General features: G+C 45.8%; 2 protein-coding genes across 4 annotated transcripts; one reads left to right on the forward strand and one right to left on the reverse strand.

The window, feature by feature from the left end:
* Positions 1-342: 342 nt before the first annotated feature.
* Care-11 (carboxylesterase CarE-11) lies at positions 343-2,761 on the reverse strand. The gene is given in 3 exon segments (NM_001123343.2): positions 343-681; positions 1,094-2,346; positions 2,521-2,761. Coding segments are annotated over 3 exon segments (1,629 nt in total). The 5' UTR covers positions 2,710-2,761; the 3' UTR covers positions 343-494.
* A 9,468-nt stretch (positions 2,762-12,229) lies between these two features.
* Positions 12,230-15,512, forward strand: LOC101735836 (bile salt-activated lipase). Of its 3 annotated transcripts, none has more exons than XR_009974609.1 (5): positions 12,230-12,545; positions 12,720-13,972; positions 14,386-14,631; positions 14,807-14,840; positions 15,218-15,512. XR_009974609.1 is itself a non-coding variant. In XM_062671702.1 (5 exons), the coding sequence occupies exons 1-3, from the start codon at positions 12,357-12,359 to the stop codon at positions 14,579-14,581; spliced, it is 1,638 nt and encodes a 545-aa protein (XP_062527686.1). In that variant the 5' UTR covers positions 12,230-12,356; the 3' UTR covers positions 14,582-14,586; positions 14,807-14,840; positions 15,218-15,512. The 3 variants fall into 3 exon arrangements, 2 of the variants coding, with proteins under 2 accessions (XP_062527686.1, XP_021204925.2); XM_062671702.1 differs by having other exon boundaries at positions 14,386-14,586; XM_021349250.3 differs by having other exon boundaries at positions 14,386-15,512.
* Positions 15,513-23,501: the final 7,989 nt, after the last annotated feature.

Raw genomic sequence — 23,501 nt, forward strand, 5'->3', positions numbered from 1 at the left:
CGAAAAAAAAAAAAAAAAAAGGCTTTTCTATTATGGTGTAGTTTAATTAAAAGCAAAAGTTGTTGCGATGTTAGATAATAAATAAATTACACGAATGTTATTCAACAGCCACAATTTAGAGTTTTCTTCTTTTTAATGTCTGCCAGAAACACGCATACGCGATCGGCGTTGACCGAGACTGGCCTTGGCTTAAAAAGATATGCATATTCCGCCTTTTTTTTTTAGAAAAATACACACTAACACGTGTTTCAATTTACCTGTATAACAAACCTGAAAACCATAAAATATAATAAATCGTAATTATTTTACACCCCGCTTATTTCTGACGTGAAGCAATTTTGTATTCAGATTTAAGACTCTCGCATCGAGCTGAAGGCACGAACAAGCCTAAAAAAGTCAAGGTCACTGGTCAGCTGACAAATGAAAAGATCTACCTAAAACATGGTTTTATTGTCAAAAAGTATCAATCGCTTAGATATCAAGGTCACGTCGAGCTATTTTTCTAAATAGGTCTGCTTTTCCTCATTCATTTTATAGAACAGATCCCAAAACGCCATTCTGTGATTCAGCGGTCTGTTCCCAAGACTTAACTCTGCGTCTATTTTTAAGTAGTTCAATTTTTGTTTTGTAACAGGTTCCCATTTTATTGGTAGCAGCTCTGAAGTTTCTGGAGTTGGGTTGCTGAAACAAAGATATTTAATGCATATCAATTTTGCGCTGTCTCTAGAGCTCACGGTATTTTGTAATTACGAAAATTACTATGAGAAATTCTACGCGCTGACCGGCTGACAACTAAATAAGAAGATTGTATGACCGTCACATCGTAACTGCACCCACAGCGATTTTTTTATTTAGTGCCATTTCATGTCACTATATAAAATTTTTGTCATGTCATTTTGTTACACCGTATTTTATGTTTAGAAACTGCTCAGAGGAAAGAAAGTAATTTATTATTTTGACAATTTTTGGGATCAGGTTAAAATTTAAGCATATAACTTTATATAGGTAATGTTAAAGGTAATCCGACAATGATCTATAGGTCAATAAATCCATAAACACGGGTGTGGAATGCCCAAAATGTGATTTAACTCACCTATATTTTGCGAAATTAGTCCACATTGTAGTCATTCTATCAATCATGGTTTTATCTTCAGGGGTTATTTCCCCTGTAATATATTCCATGTTAAATAGATATCCTAGTTCGTCAAAATGTGAGACACCTGTAGCATTTACGCCATTAGCAATTTTGAAAGCGTTTCTTCCACCATCATAGGCAAACATGTAATAGAAAATATCACCTGCGCCATTTTTCAAGAATTTGTTAATTGTCCTCTGTATAGGATGTATGTAAGTAAAATCAGAGTCATAATATATGATATTCCATTTCTCATCTTCACTAATAGGGTTATCTCCTAAATAAAAGTTTTTCACTAATTGTGACATGTCGTCTAGTTCTTCGTTCGTAAATGTGAATGTTTGTTCCAAGTAAGTCCTAAAAATGTCCAATGTTGTGAAGTGCTCATTGCCTTTGTTTACATGATTAATTAATAATTCATTTTCATTAAAACCTATTAGCACTGGCATTTTTCTTACTTTAGGCACTTCAGTGTTGACCCAATGTTTTGTAATAAATCCGTTGACACCATCAAATTCATTTTCGGCACATGGCTTGAACATAATGTTAAGATCTAAAGCAGCCCCAATAACTAAATCTGTATCAGCAGCAATGAGGAAATTTAAAGCTTCTTCTATTTCAGATGTTTGATAACCAAGATAATCTGCTAATTTAATTGGAGCTTCTATATCAGGTTCTATTAGTACCGTCCCAGCTTCAGTACTACCACTTTGTATAATAGCACGATGGAATAACACTTCATTGTTGGACAGCAAATGAAAATCTACAGAATGGCCTCCAGCACTTTCACCGAATACTGTAATTTCATTGGGGTCCCCACCAAAAGCTTCAATATTATCTTTTATCCATCTTAAAGCTAACGTTTGATCTTTCAGACCCTGATTCCCGGGAACACTAGGATGATCCAGACACATAAATCCATAAGGACCCAATCTGTAATTGATGTTTACAGAAATCACGTTATGCTTCACAAGGAATTTCGGATCATACATGTATCTACCAGCAAATCCTCTTCTGAAAGATCCCCCGTGGATCCAAACCATGATAGGTAATGGCTTTTTTGATGTGGCTGTTGATGGTACATAGATGTTGAGATGCAGGCAGTCCAGATTTCCAAGTACAGTTTCATTGAACATGTATAATTGAGGACATATAGCTCCATCGTCGTAGGCTTCGAAGGTGTCTTGAAATTTCGTATGTGGAATAGCATCCTATAATTTAAACATTTATTGAATAAGAATGGACATTTATAAATTGGGTATTGAGGTTTTAAAACTACACTTCTTGTTCTGAACGAAACTGTAAGTGAAATGATAACGATATTTTTTATATGCACCACTACACAATAATGAATGAAAAAAGGCAAAATTTAAGTTATAACTTACACCGAATGGATTGCTATAATTCACGTTCGCATATGGTATACCCATAAACATAGAATAACTTCCATCCTCGGAAGTTAAGCCTCTAATTAAACCAACTTTAGTATCCACTAAAGGATCAATCCTAGTAATTGCTTGTGCAAATTGTTTTAGAACTAGAGCGTGAAAAACGATTGCAACAACGGAAATCATTATTGATTAGAAATAAAGTAAAAACCGGCCGGTAGGAAAGTATCGAAGTTTTACAGCATCAAAATATGATCGTGTTCATGATGTTTTACTTTGCTCTTACATATCCTATCTAATCTGCTTTATCCACGTTCAGTGTTATATACTTTAGTTTTATCTCTATCTGGAAATGAATAGATAGCAAATAAGATGAAATTTGTCTGTACTTCATTTTAATAAAGACTTATTATTTAAAGCAAAAGATAAAGAGCATTTCAAGGAAAGTTTCTAAATTAAAACATACCTATATTTATTATAAAGCTTAATGATTTCTTTACAAGTAAAAGAGTTTATATGAGAACAAGGTTTTCACTCTAGAAGGTTTTGTATTTGCCCGAATCTACTAAAACGATTCTAAGTAGACATTCGTTGAGAGCTAGAATAGTTTTTGTCGAAATTCTCTAATCTATCTGGTAAATTACTATTTATCCTGTTAATTTTCTGTTAAATTGGAACGTACATTGTATTTTTGCATTCAAAGCATATAGATTTTATGCTACCTTTGGGCTGAAAAGCGGGTGGTATTAAATTGGCTCTTTTTTTCTATTGCTTAGACGCGTGGGCGAGCTCACAGCCCACCTGGTGCTAAGTGGTTACTGGATCCCATAGACATCTATAATGTAAATGCGTCACCCACCTTGAGATATAAGGTCTCAGCGCCAGCTTAGTCCTAGCGCCAGTAATTACGCAAATTATAATACACATTAAATGCTGAAATATACAAAATAGATCAAACGGGACATTTGAGCGATGCACCGATGTTCGAATCTCAGGCGGGTACCAATTTTTATAATGATATACGTACTCAACAAATGTTCACGATTGGTTTCCACGGTGAAGGAACAACAACGTGTAATAAAAATGAAACCCGCAAAATTATAATTTGCGTAATTACTAGTGGTAGGACCTCTTGTGAGTCCGCACGGGTAGGTACCACCATCCTCCCGAGGGACCTGGGCGGGCCCCCCGGCGCGCACTCTGCGTGGCCGGGGGCTCCGTCTGTGGGGGAGTTTTGCTGGACTTCCACCGGGCGCGTCCGTAGGTGGCGGATAACGGGATCCTCTGGGAACAGTCCCACTCCCAGGGGTATCGTCCGATCTTTTTCGTTGCAAGGATTCTTATGTGTTAGGGAGGTAGGTTAGCTGTAGGTGTAGGATAGCCTAGTTAGGCTTTGCAACGAAAGAGATCGGATGACGCGGACCAAAACCAGCAGGGGGAGTTGCGGGCTCTCCACGCCCTTCACTCGCTGAAGGGTGTTCCTCCTGGAGACGCTCGGGCTCCCTCTCTCTTCCCCCTTCTTCCCCCTTTTTGTTTTTCGGGTGACGTCCGACCCGTTTCGGACGTAACCCATGGGTGGTGGTGGGCCACTTTTGGCCTGCCCTTCGATGGAGAAGTGAGCCGGCGTTGCTTACGCATCTTCCGGCCGCTGGTCGCCATGTCCCCGGCTTCGGCTACAGGGGCACGCCCTCCAGAGGGGGGTACCGGTATACCGGCGTGGCTTCGTCGTTGCTGCTCTTTTGAGCGTCGGGCGGTGGTCTGCCGTGTTGCTCGTTGCACTCGGCGGGCCGCCGGCCAACCCGTAATCCTCACCGCGTGGGGGACGGGGGCCGCTGCCGCGAGGCACGGGGCCGCGAGGACGTAAACCTCTTTAAAAAATGCCCCAATCCTAAGCTCTGGTGCCCGGCGATGGGATGAATGGCTGGAGGGAGTCCAGTCCCAAGGGTACCAACCAGACCCCAGGGGACCGACCCCTGGTTAATCAAAAAGGAAACATGGATACAATGGCAACTGTTAAAAATGTACTACCCCAGGAGGGTACCTCCCGCTCCGCGGGGGGAGAATCCCTCCGTGCGGTCGAGCGATCGGCCGCACGCTGCCCCACCGTTTCTGGGGGGGGCAAACACTGCCACGAGGAAGGGGGCGACAGCACGGGTCGCGTAAGGGACAGAGTCCCCACCGTGCGCCTTGAGCGCTGCGAGAGCCTGATCTCGCTGTACTCGGCGCGGAGCTCCGCAAGGGGCGATGCGTCTAGTGGGCGGGAGACGCCAGCGCTGTTTGCCGATTGCGTTCGGCAGCGGACTCGGCGGAAGCGGAAGTCGGCTCGTCGGCCGGCGTCCTCCGCTCCGTCCGACTCCTCGGAGGGTGAGCCCGCCAGCGCCAAATATATGGCGATGGCGGAAGGGCCGGTGGCTGCTGCGGCGCCGCCTGCCACCAATTGTGACATTTCTTCCCGCGGACTGGACGCTGCCTCCTCGGCGCAGTCTAGGGCCGCCTGCCGCAAGGCAAAGAACGGGACAGAGGTAGGAGAGGTCGAGCGTCTGGAGCGCTCCCTGACGGAGGTGGGTCCCTATGACCCCCTCCGTAGATTGAACATTATCCAGAAACTTGTGTCTGCGGTGGCGACGAAGTCGAGCGCGGGCTTAAAGGGTGATTACCTACGGGCCCTCAAATCCTCAGCCGCCTCGATGGAGGAGATATTGGTGGAGGTGGTGGAGCGCACGACTGATAAGGAGAACGCGGACCTGCGGCGAGAGCTGGACCTGATGCACGCCCGCTTTGCGCAGGTTAGCGAAGAGAACGGCCACCTGCGAGCTGAAAACGGCCAAATCAAGGTCGATATGGCAGAGCTGCGCACGGTGGTCAACGACCTGGTAGAGAAGCAGCGCAGCTCGGCCCCCGTTCCCCCTCCGCCCGAAGTGGAAGATGAAAGCGAGGCCGAAGAGCTGAGGCGGCAACTCTTAATCTCGGAGGCACGCAGCTCCAAGGTGGAGCGTGCGAGACCGCCCCTCGCTCACGAGGCGAAAGGCGCTGCCCCCACACCGGCACCCCGAAAGAAAATGGCCGCAAAAACATATGGCGGTCCCAAAAAGGATGCGACACCAGCGGCACGTTCGGCCGCTTCAGCTGCTGCTCCGGCCAAACCCGGATCATCGGCAAAGGATACGGGGGCACCAAAACCCGCCCCCTCAAGGGCACCTATCACCGGCCAGCCCAAGACCCAGAAGGCCGCTCCTGCCTCGTCCCAGCCTGCGAAGGTGGGGCCCGGCAGGAGCCGGAATAAAAAGAAGGGGGGCGTCAACGCCGCCAAACCGGCACCGACTCCCCAGCCCCGCCCTCTGCCCCCGGCCCCAGCAAATATGGATGAGGCCTGGACGACGGTAGTGCGGCGTGGGCTTAAGAAAGTAGCGGCGCCTCCTGCGCCGCGTCCCAAGCCCGCCCCTGCGGCCACCGCTCCCCGCCAAGAGGGTCGAGCGGAGCCGAGGGGCCGAAATGGACGAAGGAGGCCGCGCGCCCCGCGGTCGGCTGCAGTGGTAGTGGAGCTGCTGCCGGCCGGCAAAGAAAAGGGCATCACCTACCACGAGGTGATGACCCAGGCGCGCGGCGGCGTGAATGTGGACGCCCTCGGCGTGGAGGGGGGCATCAAGGTCCGGCAGACGGCCAACGGGGCCCGTCTCATAGAGTGCCCCGGCCCGAACACCAACGCCGCGGCCGAAAAATTGGCGGCCCGGCTGAGGGAGATTCTGCCGGACCCCGAGGTGGTGCGCATCGCGCGGCCCGTGAAGATGGGAGAAGTCAAAATCACGGGCCTCGACGAGTGCGCAACTAAGGAGGAGGTCGCCGCGGCCATCGCGTCGCAGGGCAACTGCGCCCTCGCCGACGTCAAAGTCGGAGAGCTCCGGGTGACATATTCCGGAACCCGGACGGCGTGGGCGCGTTGCCCGATTGCAACGGCGACCCTCCTGGCCACCCCTCCACAGGGGCGGCCTTCCGACAGCCCAGGAAGGCTGCGCGTGGGCTGGGTAGTGGCTCACCTGCAGCTGCAGGATGCCAGGCCGTGGCGCTGTCTTCGGTGCTTCGGCACCGGCCACGGTCTCGCCAAGTGCCCCTCGACCGTGGACCGCAGCGGCTTGTGTTTCCGCTGCGGCCAACCGGGGCACAAGGCAGCCTCCTGCACCACAGCCGCGCCGCACTGCGTCTTGTGCGACGCGGCCAAAAGGAAGGCCGACCACCGGGCCGGGGGCCCGGCGTGTAAATCCGCCCCCTCCTCTACAAAAACGAGGAGGGGCGGAAAGAAAAAGAAGCCGGCTGCAAAAAGGGCAGCCGGTGAGTCAGCTCCCGCCGCGGCACCAGAGCAGCCGCAAGGCGGGACAGACGAGGGAGCGATGGATGTAGCCCCGTAATGGGTTGCGTCCATCGCTTCCTCCAAAGTAATTTGAACCACTCCGCCAGGGCACAGGATCTCCTCGTCCACACCATGGCGGAGTGGTCAATCGACGTCGCTGTCGCCGCGGAGCCGTACTTCGTCCCCACCGACCAGGACTGCTGGATGGGGGACGTCGACGGCTCCGTGGCCATCGTACTAAGACAGTCCGCGGCGTTACCCCCCTTGGATATGGTGGCCAGGGGACCCGGGTACGTCGCGGCTAGGATCGACGGGACCGTTGTGATCGGGGCGTACTTTTCTCCGAACAGGAGCCTCGCTGAATTCGAACGGTTTCTGGGCGGGCTCGAGGCGCTTTTACACCGCCTCGGGTCCCGCCCAGTCATCGTCGCGGGGGACCTCAATGCCAAGTGTACGGCTTGGGGCTCCCCCCGCACGGATTCGCGAGGCGAGGCCCTTTCGGAGTGGGCGATCGCGACCGGCCTCTGTCTCCTAAACAGAGGCACGGTCGCGACTTGTGTGCGGTGGAACGGGCAATCTCACGTGGACGTGACGTTCGCGTCCCCGTCCGCCGTGCGCCGCACCCGCGGCTGGCGCGTACTCGAGGGGGCGGAGACGCTCTCGGACCACCGATACGTCCGATTTGAGCTCTCCGCCTCCTCCTTGTCGTCGTCGTCAGCCGCGGGCGCCCGCGGTGAGGAGGAGCTCCCGCAAGGTGCGCCCCGTTCGTTCCCCAGGTGGGCTTTGAAACGAATGAACAAGGAGTTGCTGATGGAGGCGGCCGCTGTTGCTGCGTGGGCGCCAAAACCTGCGCGGCTCGCGGACGTGGATGCGGAGGTCGACTGGTTCCGGGGCACCATGGCAAACATCTGTGATGCCGCCATGCCCCGGGTCGGCCCCCGAGCACCACGTGGGGGTGCGTTCTGGTGGTCGCCCGAGATCGCAAGACTCCGCGAGGAGTGCGTGAGGGCGCGCCGCCGGAGCGCACGCCACCGCCGCCGCCGTCGTCGCGACGCTACGTTCGCGGAGACGGCGGCCCGGCTGCACGCTGACTGTCGTCAAAAGCAGACGGCGCTGCAGCTGGCCATCGGCGAGGCCAAGAAGCAGAGCATGAAGACTCTCCTGGAGTCGCTCGACGAAGATCCCTGGGGGCGCCCATACAAGATGGTTCGCAGGAAACTGCAGCCGTGGGCGCTCCCGGTGACCGAGCGGCTCCAGCCTCGGCAGCTGCGGGAAATAGTTTCCGCGCTTTTCCCGCCGGCAGCGGGGGGGGACTTTGAGCCCCCCCAGATGGACGCCACGTGGGGCACGCCGCCGCGTCGCCCGAGCGTTCCCGCTGCCGAGGAGCCCCCTCCCCCTATCACGGGGGCGGAGATCCATGCGGCCGTGTCCAAAATGAGAGCGAAGGACACGGCCCCCGGCCCTGACGGCGTTCACGGCCGGGTCTGGAGCTTGGCCTTCGAGGCCCTAGGGGACCGGCTCGGGGGGCTTTTCGAAGGGTGCCTCGAGTCGGGACGGTTCCCGTCGAAATGGAAGACGGGCAGACTGGTCCTTCTGCGGAAGGACGGGCGCCCCGCGGACTCACCCGCGGGCTATCGCCCCATCGTGTTGCTGGACGAGGCGGGCAAGATGCTCGAGAGGATCGTCGCGGCCCGCATCGTCCGGCACCTGACCGAGACGGGTCCCGATCTTTCGGCGGAGCAATACGGCTTCAGAGAGGGCCGCTCGACTATCGACGCAATTCTGCGCGTGCGGGCCCTCTCCGATGAAGCCGTATCCCGGGGCGGGGTGGCGATGGCGTTATCCTTAGATGTAAGGAACGCCTTCAACACCCTGCCCTGGTCGGTGATCGCGGGGGCGCTGGAGTATCACGGCGTCCCCGCATACCTCCGCCGACTGATCGGCTCCTACCTCGAGGGCAGGTCGATCCAGTGCATCGGACACGGTGGGGCGATGTACCGCTTCCCCGTCGAGCGCGGTGTTCCGCAGGGGTCCGTCCTGGGCCCCCTGCTGTGGAACATCGGCTACGACTGGGTCCTGCGGGGCGTCATACGGGGTCCCCTCCCCGGACTGAGCGTCATTTGCTACGCTGACGACACTCTGGTCGTGGCTCCGGGGAGGGACTACCGGGAGTCTGCCCGTCTGGCGTGCGCAGGCGTGGCACACGTCGTCACTAGGATCCGACGGTTGGGGCTCGAGGTGGCGCTCGACAAAACCCAGGCCCTGTTATTCCACGGGCCGGGACGAGCGCCGCCTCTGGGTGCCCACCTCGTGATCGGAGGCGTCCGCGTCGGGGTCGGGGTGACTGGTCTTCGGTACCTCGGCCTCGAACTGGACGGTCGGTGGAACTTCCGCGCTCACTTTGCGAAGTTGGGCCCTCGATTGATGGCGACGGCCGGCTCTTTGAGCCGGCTGCTTCCAAACGTCGGGGGTCCCGATCAGGTGGCGCGCCGCCTCTACATGGGGGTGGTGCGGTCGATGGCACTATACGGCGCGCCCGTATGGTGCCACGCCCTGACCCGCCAGAACGTCGCCGCGCTGCGACGTCCGCAGCGCGCGATCGCGGTCAGGGTGATCCGAGGATACCGCACCGTCTCCTTCGAGGCGGCGTGCTTGCTCGCCGGGGCGCCACCCTGGGACCTGGAGGCGGAGGCGCTCGCTGCCGATTACCGGTGGCGTAGCGACCTCCGCTCTAGGGGGGAAGGGCGCCCCGGCGAAGGAGTAGTTCGAGCGCGGAGGCTCCAATCTCGGCGGTCCGTGCTGGAGGCGTGGTCTCGCCGCTTGGCGGACCCGTCGGCCGGCCTCCGAACCGTCGAGGCGGTCCGCCCGGTTCTCGCGGACTGGGTGGGCCGCGACCGCGGATGCCTCACCTTCCGGCTAACGCAGATGCTTACCGGCCATGGTTGTTTCGGCCGGTACTTGCACAAGATAGCCGGAAGGGAACCGACGGCGCAGTGCCACCACTGCGCGGACCGCGACGAGGAAGACACAGCGGAACACACGCTGGCGCGTTGCTCTGGATTCGACGAGCAACGCGCCGCCCTCGTCGCGGTCATTGGAGAGGACCTCTCGCTGCCGCGCGTCGTGGCTACGATGCTCGGCAGCGACGCGTCCTGGAAGGCGATGCTCGACTTCTGCGAGTCCACCATCTCGCAGAAGGAGGCGGCGGAGCGAGAGAGGGAGAGCTCTTCCCTTTCCGCACCGATCCGTCGCCGTCGAGCCGGGGGCCGGAGGCGGGAATACGCCCGTACGTCCCGGCCCCTGTAGATGGCGGCCTCCCCCCGGTGAAGGTCAAGGGGCGACCTGAGGGGGTGAGGCCGCGCGGCGCGCTACCAGCACTCTAGCGCGCTGCCGTGGAGTGAATAGAGCGACCGGTCGACGGTCTATCGCGTCCCGACCCGGCAGGCTGGTTCTGGTCCAGCGGGGTATTCCGGGACACCAGCGGCACCGTCTGGGCGGCCCGACGGGCTGCCGTACCGAGACGGCCGACGTTTCAGAGCCTTCGATTCGCCTCGAAGGCTCCGTCGGCTGGGCGTCCTTGGGGTGAGCCGCGCCGTCTGGTTGTAGTGTTGACCGCGGTAGCCCCCCTACCTCATCCGGGTTCTGACCTCGGAGGGGATCGGACGTCGGGTGTAAGAGTGCAGGGGAGTCGTTTAGTGGGTGGGTCCTAAAATCCTTGGGCCCGCGGTCTGCTCACAACACCATGCAGATCGTTGAGTCTCACATACCCCGCGCGCCCCTTTTGCGCGGGGACCTCGTAGGAGGTTCGGCCCTCTACCCGAAAAAAAAAAAAAAAAAAAAAAAAAGGTACCACCATCCTTTTTTTTTTTTTTTTTCGGGTAGAGGGCCGAACCTCCTACGAGGTCCCCGCGCAAAAGGGGCGCGCGGGGTATGTGAGACTCAACGATCTGCATGGTGTTGTGAGCAGACCGCGGGCCCAAGGTCCCACCCACTAAACGACTCCCCTGCACTCTTACACCCGACGTCCGATACCCTCCGAGGTCAGAACCCGGATGAAGTAGGGGGGTTACCGCGGTCAACACTACAACTAGACGGCGTGGCTCACCCCAAGGATGCCCAGCCGACGGAGCCTTCGAGGCGAATCGAAGGCTCTGAAACGTCGGCCGTCTCGGTACGGCAGCCCGTCGGGCCGCCCAGACGGTGCCGCTGGTGTCCCGGAATACCCCGCTGGACCAGAACCAGCCTGCCGGCTCGGGACGCGATACACCGTCGACCGGTCGCTCTATTTACTCCACGGCAGCGCGCTAGAGTGCTGGTAGCGCGCCGCGCAGCCTCACCCCCTCAGGTCGCCCCTAGACCTTCACCGGGGGGAGGCCGGTACCTACAGGGGCCGGGACGTACGGGCGTATTCCCACCTCCGGCCCCCGGCTCGACGGCGACGGGTCGATGCGGTAAGGGAAGAGCTCTCCCTCTCTCGCTCCGCCGCCTCCTTCTGCGAGATGGTGGACTCGCAGAAGTTGAGCATCGCCTTCCAAGACGCGTCGCTGCCGAGCATCGTAGCCACGACGCGCGGCAGCGAGAGGTCCTCTGCTATGACCGCGACGAGGGCGGCGCGTTGCTCGTCGAATCCAGAGCAACGCGCCAGTGTGTGTTTCGCTGTGTCATCCTCGTCGCGGTCAGCGCAGTGGTGGCACTGCGCCGTCGGTTCCCTTCCGGCTATCTTGTGCAACATCCTGCTTATTTCTGCCGTGAAACAGTAATGCGTTGCGGTTTGAACGGTGTGGCAGCCGTTGTAACTGTACTGAGACCTAATATCTCAAGGTGGGTGGCGCATTTACATTGTAGATGTCTATGGGCTCTAGTAACCACTTAGCACCAGGTGGTATGTGAGCTCGCCCACGCGTCTAAGCAATAGAAAAAAAGGTCCAATTTAATACCACCCGCTCTTCAGCCCAAAGGTAGCATAAAATCTATGTGCTCTGAATGCAAGAATACAATGTACCTTCCAATTTAACAGAATATTAACAGGATAAATAGTGATTTACTAGATAGATTAGAGAATTTCGACAAAAACCATTCTAGCTCTACACGAATGTCTACTCAGAATCGTTTTAGTAGATTCGGGCAAATACCAAACCTTCTAGAGTGAAAACCTTGTTCTCATATAAACTCTTTTATTTGTTAAGTAATCATTAAGCTTTATAATAAATACGTTTTACTTTAGAAACTTTCCTTGAAATGCTCTTTATCTTCTGCTTTAAGTAATTCGTCTTTATTAAAGTGAAGTACAGACAAATTTCATCTTATTTGCTATCTATTCGTTTCCAGATAGAGATAAAACTAAAGTATATAACACTGAACGTGGATAAAGCAGATTAGATAGGATATGTAAGAGCAAAGTAAAACATCATGAACACGATCATATTTTGAAGCTGTAAAACTTCGATACTTTCCTACCGGCCAGTTTTTACTTTATCTCTAATCAATAATGATTTCCGTTGTTGCAATCGTTTTTCATGCTCTAATTCTAAAACAATTTGCACAAGCAATTACTAGGATTGATCCTTTAGTGGATACTAAAGTTGGTTTAATTAGAGGCTTAACTTCCGAGGATGGAAGTTATTCTATGTTTATGGGTATACCATATGCGAACGTGGATTATAGCAATCCATTTGGTGTAAGTTATAACTTAAATTTTGTCTTTTTTCATTTATTTTTGTGTACTGGTGCATATAAAAAATATCGTTATCATTTCACTCATAGTTTCGTTAAGAACAAGAAGTGTAGTTTTAAAGCCTCAATACCCAATTTATAAATGTCCATTCTTATTCAATAAATGTTTAAATTATAGGATGCTATTCCACATACGAAATTTCAAGACACCTTCGAAGCCTACGACGATGGAGCTATATGTCCTCAATTATACATGTTCAATGAAACTGTACTTGGAAATCTGGACTGCCTGCATCTCAACATCTATGTACCATCAACAGCCACATCAAAAAAGCCATTACCTATCATGGTTTGGATCCACGGGGGATCTTTCAGAAGAGGATTTGCTGGTAGATACATGTATGATCCGAAATTCCTTGTGAAGCATAACGTGATTTCTGTAAACATCAATTACAGATTGGGTCCTTATGGATTTATGTGTCTGGATCATCCTAGTGTTCCCGGGAATCAGGGTCTGAAAGATCAAACGTTAGCTTTAAGATGGATAAAAGATAATATTGAAGCTTTTGGTGGGGACCCCAATGAAATTACAGTATTCGGTGAAAGTGCTGGAGGCCATTCTGTAGATTTTCATTTGCTGTCCAACAATGAAGTGTTATTCCATCGTGCTATTATACAAAGTGGTAGTGCTGAAGCTGGGACGGTACTAATAGAACCTAATATAGAAGCTCCAATTAAATTAGCAGATTACCTTGGTTATCAAACATCTGAAATAGAAGAAGCTTTAAATTTCCTCATTACTGCTGATACAGACTTAGTTATTGGGGCTGCTTTAGACCTTAACATTATGTTCAAGCCATGTACCGAAAATGAATTTGATGGTGTTAATGCCTTTATTACAAAACATTGGGTCAACACTGAAGTGCCTAAAGTAAGAAAAATGCCAGTGCTAATAGGTTTTAATGAAAATGAATTATTAATTAATCATGTAAACAAAGGCAATGAGCACTTCACAACATTGGACATTTTTAGGACTTACTTGGAACAAACATTCACATTTACGAACGAAGAACTAGAGGACATGTCACAATTAGTGCAAAACTTTTATTTAGGAGACAATCCTATTAGTGAAGATGAGAAATGGAATGTCATATATTATGACTCTGATTTCACTTACATACATCCTATACAGAGGACAATTAACAAATTCTTGAAAAATGGAGTAGGTGATATTTTCTATTACATGTTTGCCTATGACGGTGGAAGAAACGCTTTTAAAATAGCTAATGGCATAAATGCTACAGGTGTCTCACATGCTGACGAACTGGGATATTTATTTAATATGAACTATGTTACAGGGGAAATAACCCCTGAGGATAAAACCATGATTGATAGAATGACTACAATGTGGACTAATTTCGCAAAATATGGGTGAGTTAAATCACATTTTGGGCATTGCATACCCGTGTTTGTGGATTTATTGACCTATAGATCATTGTCGGATTACCTTTAACATTACCTATATAAAGTTATATGCTTAAATTTTAACCTGATCCCAAAAATTGTCAAAATAATAAATTACTTTCTTTCCTCTGAGCAGTTTCTAAACATAAAATACGGTGTAACAAAATGACATGACAAAAATTTTATTTAGTGACATGAAATGGCACTAAATAAAAAAATCGCTGTGGGTGCAGTTACGATGTGACGGTCATACAATCTTCTTTATTTAGATGTCAGCCGGTCAGCGCGTAGAATTTCACATAGTAATTTTCGTAATTACAAAATACCGTGAGCTCTACAGACCGCGCAAAATTGATATGCATTAAATATCTTTGTTTCAGCAACCCAACTCCAGAAACTTCAGAGCTGCTACCAATAAAATGGGAACCTGTTACAAAACAAAAATTTAACTACCTAAAAATAGACGCAGAGTTAAGTCTTGGGAACAGACCGCTGAATCACAGAATGGCGTTTTGGGATATGTTCTATAAAATGAATGAGGAAAAGCAGGCCTATTTAGAAAATAGCTCGACGTGACCTTGGTATCTAAGCGATTGATACTTTTTGACAATAAAACCATGTTATATGTAGGTCTTTTTATTTGTCAGCTGACCAGTGACCTTGACTTTTTTTAGGCTTGTTCGTGGCTTCAGCTCGATGCGAGAGTCTTAAATCTGAATACAAAATTGCTTCGCGTCCGAAATAGACGGGGTGTAAAATAATTAATTTCGCAATTATTATAATATATTTTATGGTTTTCAGGTTTGTTACACAGGTGAATTAGAACACGTGTTAGGTGTGTATTTCTTTAGATTTTTTTGGAACGAAGTTCCTTATCGCGCGTTGTGAAAGGGGGCTAGACGGAAAAAATTCTTACGAAAAGTTGTCACGACACTTTTTAGATCCGTCATTCTGACCAATCAACGTGTAGGCGCTTATCGCGTGACATTGCTCGTATCCGATTGGTCCGCGTAATGAGTACAGTTTCTCGAGATAGCGTTTCAACAATAGTAATTTAGTTCATAGTATTGTTTTCTTCTTCTTCATAATGCCGTAATTTATTATTATAACTTAAAAAAAAAAATACAATTCCTTCACTAATTAATCGAAAGGAACTTCGTTCCATCCGGGTGTCCCTTGACACCTCTGAAGTTTTTTTTTATCTCTTTGCAGAATTTAAATACTGGCATAGCTGCATTGCAACAAGCATATCTTTTTAAGCCAAGGCCAGTCTCGTTCAACGCCGATCGCGTATGCGTGTTTCTGGCAGATATAAAACAGAAGAAAACTCTAGATTGGGGCCATTGAATAATATTCGTTTAACTTATTTATTAATAACTGACATCGCAATAATATTCGCTTTTAATTAAACTACACTATTAAATAAAACCGCCTATTATATCTAAATACAGTATTTTTCGATTCAAGGCATACAAGGTTGCTCAATCTGAATATAAAATATCCAAAACACTAGTTTTTTGTTTCCCTTATTTAAACTTTTAATAATTTTTTTTTATTATATCTCACACTGCCACTACCAATGTAATTATATAATCGTAAAATTTAAGTGTCAACTTTATCGATAATGTTATTATAATAATATTATATCTGGTGTACTTAGTTTACTAATGGTAGGACCTCTTGTGACTTCGCACGGGTAGGTATCACCGTTCTGCCTATTTCTGCCGTGAAGCAGTAATGCGTTTCGGTTCGTAGGGCAGGGCAGCCGTTGTAACTATACTGAGACCTTAGAACTTATATCTCAAGGTGGGCGGCGTATTTACGTTGTAGATGTCTATGGGCTTCGGTAACCACTTAACATCAGGTGGGCTGTGAACTCGTGCACCAATCTAAGGAATAAAATAAATGCCTAAAATGTTTTTAAATTATAGTACATTACAAGCCCTTAAGGTACAGAATAAAAGTACAACACCACTATCCGGCTAGGTTCATTTCCAAATATACCAATAAAAACAATCACTTGCTCGAACATAGCATTCATAGTCATCAAACCTATTTGGTTTCCACTAAATGCTTGGCTAGTGATCGTATACCTATAAGTGGACCGCTAGCTTAATGGATGGTGTACCAAAAACATCGATAAAATATGTAGGATAGTGGTATCCAGCGCATTTTTTTTCCGTCAAAAACCAATTGGAATATTTCTGGCCAATGAACGAAACTGTACTGAAATATATTTTTTACAAAACATGCAAGCTGACTATGAGCTGGAATTGGATCTAAAGCCATTATTTAGCAAAAATAAAAATTGTTTGTATCAAAATTCCATATAACTCCTAAAAAATATTAAAAAAAATAAAGCCGTATTAACAAAAGAAAGTCGTACGTCAAATACTTCCTATAAAATAAAAGCGATCCCAAATATTCAAAGGACAGTAATATGTCAGGAGACAAACGCAAAAACCGGATTGTCTTTCCGGTCTGACATTAAGAAAGTAATTAGAAGCCTCTTCAACGGCATGATATCTATTTTCATTATCCCATGGGAGCATATTGTTCGGGATCATTTCGCCGGCAGTCCTTTGTCGCCCGAAAAAAATAAGAAGACATCCAAAGGCGATTCATATTCATAACGTCAGGGAAAATAATTAGTTTTCATTATTCAAGACTCGGTTGCTTGGATGCAAATATGTACACGGATTTTTGTCTGCGTGCGAAATTATTAAGATTAATAATTTAGGTTAGTCATTTCTCGTAGGTACGTAGATGGTTCTATCGTCATATCAGTCGTTATAAATCTTGAGATTAGCGTGTAGATATTTATTTCTAATACCACCTACTTCAGTTTATCTATCTTTAAGTCTTATCCATAATTGCAAGTGCGCATTTCTTATTTCATGACGCAGACCCATAATAAGCTATCTAATGATCAATCTATAATATAAATAAAAAGAAGTCAAAAACAATCAGCACAAATTAATATTCAATATAATTTTAAGGCTTAGTTAGATATTAGTTTTTTTGTTGATAGTCCTCAGAGAATAAAGTTGTAACTTAAAAAAACTAATTACTGAATAACAAAATAACAATAAAAATTCAATGAGAGTGTAACGGCTCAAGATAATAATACTGGAACGTAATTATATTTGATACTGTGTTGAGAAGATCTGGCGATCTAATGTATGGGTTACGTTCAAGTCGAACTTCTTGTGCGTGCTTCTAGTACTACCTACAGTTAATAATACTGTTAGTGAGTAAGATGGACAGGAGTACCTGTCTGTGGCGTCAATGATGACTGGAACCGGTAATCCGGAGTCTAGGAATAGTCAGCGGCGGCAACGATGAAGCGATTATCATGACACATGTCCTTATCGAAGTACCGTTACGATGCTGACTTCAGGTATTTCCTTACGGATTCAAGACTCAGGTCGTCCTTTCATCAGGACTGTTATTAATAGTACACCGCCTGACCTTGACTAGAGGGGCTTAGTGGGAAATGCCTATAAATGAAGCTCAAACAACGTTCTTGGACAATGGTCCAAAATAATCCACCAATAAGGGAGTCTTAGTATTTTAAGCAATTTTTTTTTGATTCATGAGACTTTTGCTTTCAATTTATAGTTTTATACATTAGAATGTAGTTTATTGAAATTTTATATTAGTGAATTTCAGAATTATGCTACTCTTTTCTGTTACGACGCAAATATGCGGGTAGGACAACCAAACCCAATTCAAAAACGATTTCAAAAGTACAGCAGCAAATGAAATTTTATATCTATGTCCCTGCAAACACGATGTGGTTTATGAGAAGAGGTTTGCTACCGATGTGGATTAGGGACGTTTTATGTTCATATGCGAATATAGTCTTTTTTTATTGCTTAGACAGGTGGACGAGCTCACAGTCCACCTGATGGTAAGTGGCTACTGAAGCCCAAAGACATCTACATCGTAAATGTGCCACCCACCTTGAGATATAAGTTCTCAAGGTCTCAGTATAGTTACAACGGCTGCCCCACCCTTTTGACCGAAACGCATTACTGCTTCAGAACGGCAGAAATAGGCAGGGCGGTGGTACCTACTCGGCGGACTCACAAGATGTACTACCAGTAATTACGCAAATTATAATTTTACGGGTTTGATTTTTATTACACGATGTTATTCCTTCACCGTGTCAGTCAATCGTGAGCATTTGTCTAGTCATCTAGTTAAGTATTATAATTATACAGACAATTTTTTAAATGTATCCTGATGAATCGTTAAATTATTTTTATGGAACATCAGATCCGTTGAGTTTTGACACAATTGTATATACAATACATCTTTAACCCCATCTGTCAACGGTTGTAACACCCGTAATCCACTGACCATATAATTGATAACTCGATATTAAAGTGGCCAGAGCGATTTACGGCCTAATATAACCGGCATTACTCGACCTTAATTGAATTTGATGCACTTAATACATAGCCCGATGTTATTACAATTAGTAAATCATGTCAGAGAAAGCGGATGCTATGGGGTGACCAAACAATTTTATTGTTCACGGTTTTGTTGTATGTTGAAAGTTATTTACTTGTGACGATGAGGTAATAAAAAAAATTGATGATCATTTACAAAGTAGCCAAACTGTTAGGTTGTTATTTGTTTTTAATTCAGTTTCAATTGGTCTCAACTTATTACCCAAACTAAATCAAACCATCAGCTTTTTTTCTAGGGATATCTGTAATTTGGAAATTATTACTTGTTTCACTCAGAGATGATGATATAGCAGTTAATGAAACGGGGAGCGGCTTGGCTTTGCCCCTGGCATTGCTGACGTCCATGGGCGACGGTAGCCACTCACTGGTGGTAGGACTTTTTGTGAGTCCGCGCGGGTAGGTACCACCGCCCTGCCTATTTCTGCCGTGAAGCAGTAATGCGTTTCGGTTTGAAGGGTGGGGCAGCCGTTGTAACTATACTGAGATCTTAGAACTTGTATCTCAAGGTGGGTGGCGCATTTACTTTGTAGATGTCCATGGGCGCCAGTAACCACTTTACACCAGGTGGGCTGTGATCTCGTCCAGCCATCTAAGCAATAAAAAAAAACCATCAGGTGGACCGTATACTCGTCTGTTTACACGGGCAATAAAATCAAAAAAAGAAATCTAAGGCCAATTAATTAATTGTAGCTGGATACTAAAAGTTCATTGGAAAGCTTTTGACCTGCATAACTTAGTTTCAGAATTTGTGTTTGTTTATAATGTTTATATTTATTATGTAAATGACTAAGTCGCCTGCCAAGAATTATTTTGGTAATGATGACTAGAAGCATTATAAAAATTTAACTAAAACGGCAGATTAGTAGTTAGTTTATACTAGACTAGCGACCCGCCCTCGCTTCGTTTCGGAAACATTAAAACACACATGAAACCAAAAAAATAAAATATTTTTTTTTTTTTTTTAAAGTAGCCTATTTTCATCAGTGACAATGTCGGCTTCTAATGGAAAAATAATTTTTCAAATCGGTCCAGTAGTTTCGGAGCCTATTCGAAACAAACAAACAAACAAATCTTTCCTCTTTATAATATTAAGTATAGAGTATAGATATGAAATTTCGACTTCATATCTATAGACATGTGAAGGTGATCCACATTTTCGTTAAAGAGCCCATCATAAGCCGTTCTCCTCTAATTTTATAAGAAAAATCAAGGATACGGAAAAAAAAAATACTCGACGAGGAACACGCACAGAATTCATCAGTTTCAAAAGTGATAAAGAGACTTGATCCTGCCGTGGCAAAGGCTCCGAGGGCGCGAAGTTATTTACCATAATAACTTATAATAGAGCAGGTTCAGGTGTTCCTTGGAACTTCCTCAACACTCATCCATTACTGAGGATCCCGGGCTTATTGTCTTCCTACAAATTAATAACAGAGTTCACTTTTTGTTTGAATCTTATTAACTTGAATTTATGGTCTGAATTTATTGTCGGGTCCGGATTGTTATTTATATTCTGTCAAAACGTGATTCTTTGTTTTAGGCAAGATAGAGGTGGGAAGTGTTCTTTATTTTGGGACATTGTGCGCGGGAGATATAAAATTTGATTAGTTTTGGTATATTATTTTGTAATTAATCGGTAAAAATTCCTTGATCAAATCGACAAAACCTCGTTAAATAGCTACATTTTCATAGTACAGCTTAAGGCCCACCTAGTGCTAAGTGATTACCAGAAACTGTGGGCGTCACAACGTGAATTCTCTCGAAGTTTCAATTTTAATATTGTTATAATATTAAATCATTATTATCATTATTATTATCATGATATAATATTGTATACGTTGTTGTATGTGTATTGTATTTGTATATGTATATGATATTATTATAAATTTGGTTAATTTCGCAATAAGTAATGCACCTACCACAGGACTCTTTACACTAACTCTTGTAACAATACTTGAGACCTCACTTATAATATCTCAAGGTGGGTGGCGCATTTACGTCGTAGATGTCTATGGCCTCCAGTAACCACTTAACACCGGGTGGGCTGTGAGCTCGTCCACCCATCTAAGCAATACAAAAAAATAAATAAAAAGACCACCTTTAGTTGACCGGTAAAGAATGCCTCAGGTATTAAGTCCGCCATTGTATCTTTGTGCATAAAGTTGAATAAATAAATAAATAAATAATAAAAACCGTTTCATCCTTCAAACTGTCTTGTGGCATCAATACACAGTTTGAACCAATCCGTGCTCGTTCACAATACGTTCTAATACCAGTCATTGTACAAATTTTGTGACACTGAATTTATTAAAATTAATTAATTTAGCTTTGTTTTCTTATGTCTTATCTCTGTCTTAACTCAGCATCGCTCTCGTGTAGATCCTGGCTCTTGAAGATATATAAGGAGCTTAGACCGTATTACACAGTAAACTATTATCCTAGATCATGGTCAGCATTTAAACAACCTAATTGCACTTTAAGCTCTTTATGAATGCAAGTTAATCTTGCACGACGAAGCTTTTCAGTGATGGACGCTAAATGAATGAATGTCAAGTTTGGGTGTTTTGTGAACCTGAATAGATGAATTCCTCGACCCTGTCTTTCTTATTTCATGACTTGAAGGATAAGGGGCCTGTTATCACTTGTCATTTATGCGTCAAGGATCACCGATCGCCTGTTTTTAAGCGAATGTTGGATCCTTTTGAAATCATAATATGAACCGGCTATTCTTTAAATAGCTATTGTTTTGAATTAGAATAGTTGCCATCATCATTGTTGTCCTATATCCATTTTTTTATTGCTTAGATGGGTGGACGAGCTCACAGCCCACCTGATGTTAAGTGGTTACTGGAGCCCATAGACATCTACAACGTAAATGCGCCACCCACCATGAGACTAAGGTCTCAGTTACAACGGCTGCCCCACCCTTCAAACCGAAACGCATTACTGCTTCACGGCAGAAATAGGCAGAGTAACCACTCACCATCAGGTGGGCCGTACGCTCGTCTGCCTACAAGGGCAATAAAAAAAATAAAAATTATACCGTCTAACGAAAACGACTATTTAAATGAAGTATATATTCAGACGGCGGTCTCGTCTATACTAATATTATAAAGAGGAAAGATTTGTTTATTTGTTTGTTTCGAATAGGCTCCGAAACTACTGGACCGATTTGAAAAATTCTTTTTCCATTAGAAGCCGACATTGTCCCTGATGAACATAGGCTAAATTTTTTTTTTTTTTTTGGTTTCATGTGTGTTTTAATGTTTCCGAAGCGAAGCGAGGGCGGGTCGCTAGTCGTAAATAAAGCGGCTGAATCACTGCGGTCGTCTAATTAGTATGTACAGGAGTAATGTTGCAACGCTGTAGGACTTGTTATACTAAACTCCTTATTGCGGGCAACTTGTTCTTAGAAAGGACTTCATTCGCACTAGATTTTTATATAGCAATGGATACGGGCGTTTTTTTGTTGTTACAATCTACGTAAATGCTGCAGTAATATAGTATGGGGACTTCACTAAAATGTCTAAATCGTGGTACTAGTACTTTACGAAAGGATTTTTTGACGTGACAACGTCTTATAATTCGATAGAGCCGGCTGCACGCACGGAAAAACATGACTCATTGAGGCGTTCCATTTAAGGCTTGGAAGTGCAAGCGAGACCGCGCAACGAGCGACAAAGAGGCACAATCGGCCTCCGCGTTCGGCAGCGTTCGACATCTGTCTCTCTCCTACTTGAGTGAGCGATGCGTTCGCGTGGACAGCTGCTATACAATAGTACATTTACATGTTTTCGTCAAGTATAAAGTTCAGTGAAAAGTGAATGTGGTGTCAATTGTTCATACAAAATATCTATCAAACAAATAAAATTAAAATTTGTTTTTGAAAAGTGAAACTATTCCATCAGTATTTTCTTATGACGTTGTCACGTTGAACTATCGTCAGTAAACCGACTTTACAGACAACCGATTTATTTCGTCTGTTTAGGGACACGAAATCTACTTAATAGGATCTGAGAGTACCGTTTTTGAACTCAAAATGATAGTAATCAGTTATTAAGCCTTTTTGTAAGTCTTAGATGGGAGAATGCCCTTATGGCTTACTTGACGTTGTTCAACAAAGTAAATGTCACCACCCATCTTGAAACACGAGTCATAACTCTTAACGCCCTGCTCGAAATTAAAACCAAAACAGCTTACTAATTCACGGCAGAAATAGGCCAAGTGGCGGTACCTACTCATGAAAACCCACAATACGCCGTATTTTTAGAATATTTATTTACGAGAGCTTATGGAATTCATTGCGTCAATCATTCGAGGAAATCTTCTATGGAAAACCATTAAGTTTAAGATCCAAATAATAACATTGACACAGTCTGCTTAGCAAGGGATGACGCTCGCCTAAATGAGGAAACTCTCACAATCACGTTTCCCATAGAATTTGATATATTAAACACGCAATGTATTCTTAATTCACATAGCAAACGCTTACATACCCGCAACCCGACGATAATTAGTTTACATTTTATTCGTATATATTACATATATTTATTCAGAATGTATTAAGTACGAATATTAGCTATGAAACAGAGCACAAAGAGAACCAAGAATATAAGAAACACTGTATAATACTCCCTATCTCATTTTCTCCCATGTCAAATCTTATGAATTTGTGTGTCTGTCTCTTTTTAATACGCTTTTATTAGCTTCAGACGTATGTATGTTTGTAACGGAATCTTTGAACATGATTTTGTCCCCCTTCAAAACGTCGGATTAACTCGAAATTTGGTATACTTATTAAGGACCGATGACAATTCAATATTTAAAAAAAAATTGATAAAATTGAAATTCAACTAAAAAATGAAAAATATAGGTATATAATAGTTTAAAAAACTAACAAAATACGCTTTTATAGAAAAACCAACTAAAAAATAGAAAATAATTTTTTACAATAAATCATTTTTTCTCACACTAATTTTAATTCAAATTTATCAAAATTTATTGGAACGAAGTTCCTT

Source organism: Bombyx mori, chromosome 13, assembly GCF_030269925.1.
Source record: "Bombyx mori chromosome 13, ASM3026992v2".
Classification (NCBI taxonomy): domain Eukaryota; kingdom Metazoa; phylum Arthropoda; class Insecta; order Lepidoptera; family Bombycidae; genus Bombyx; species Bombyx mori.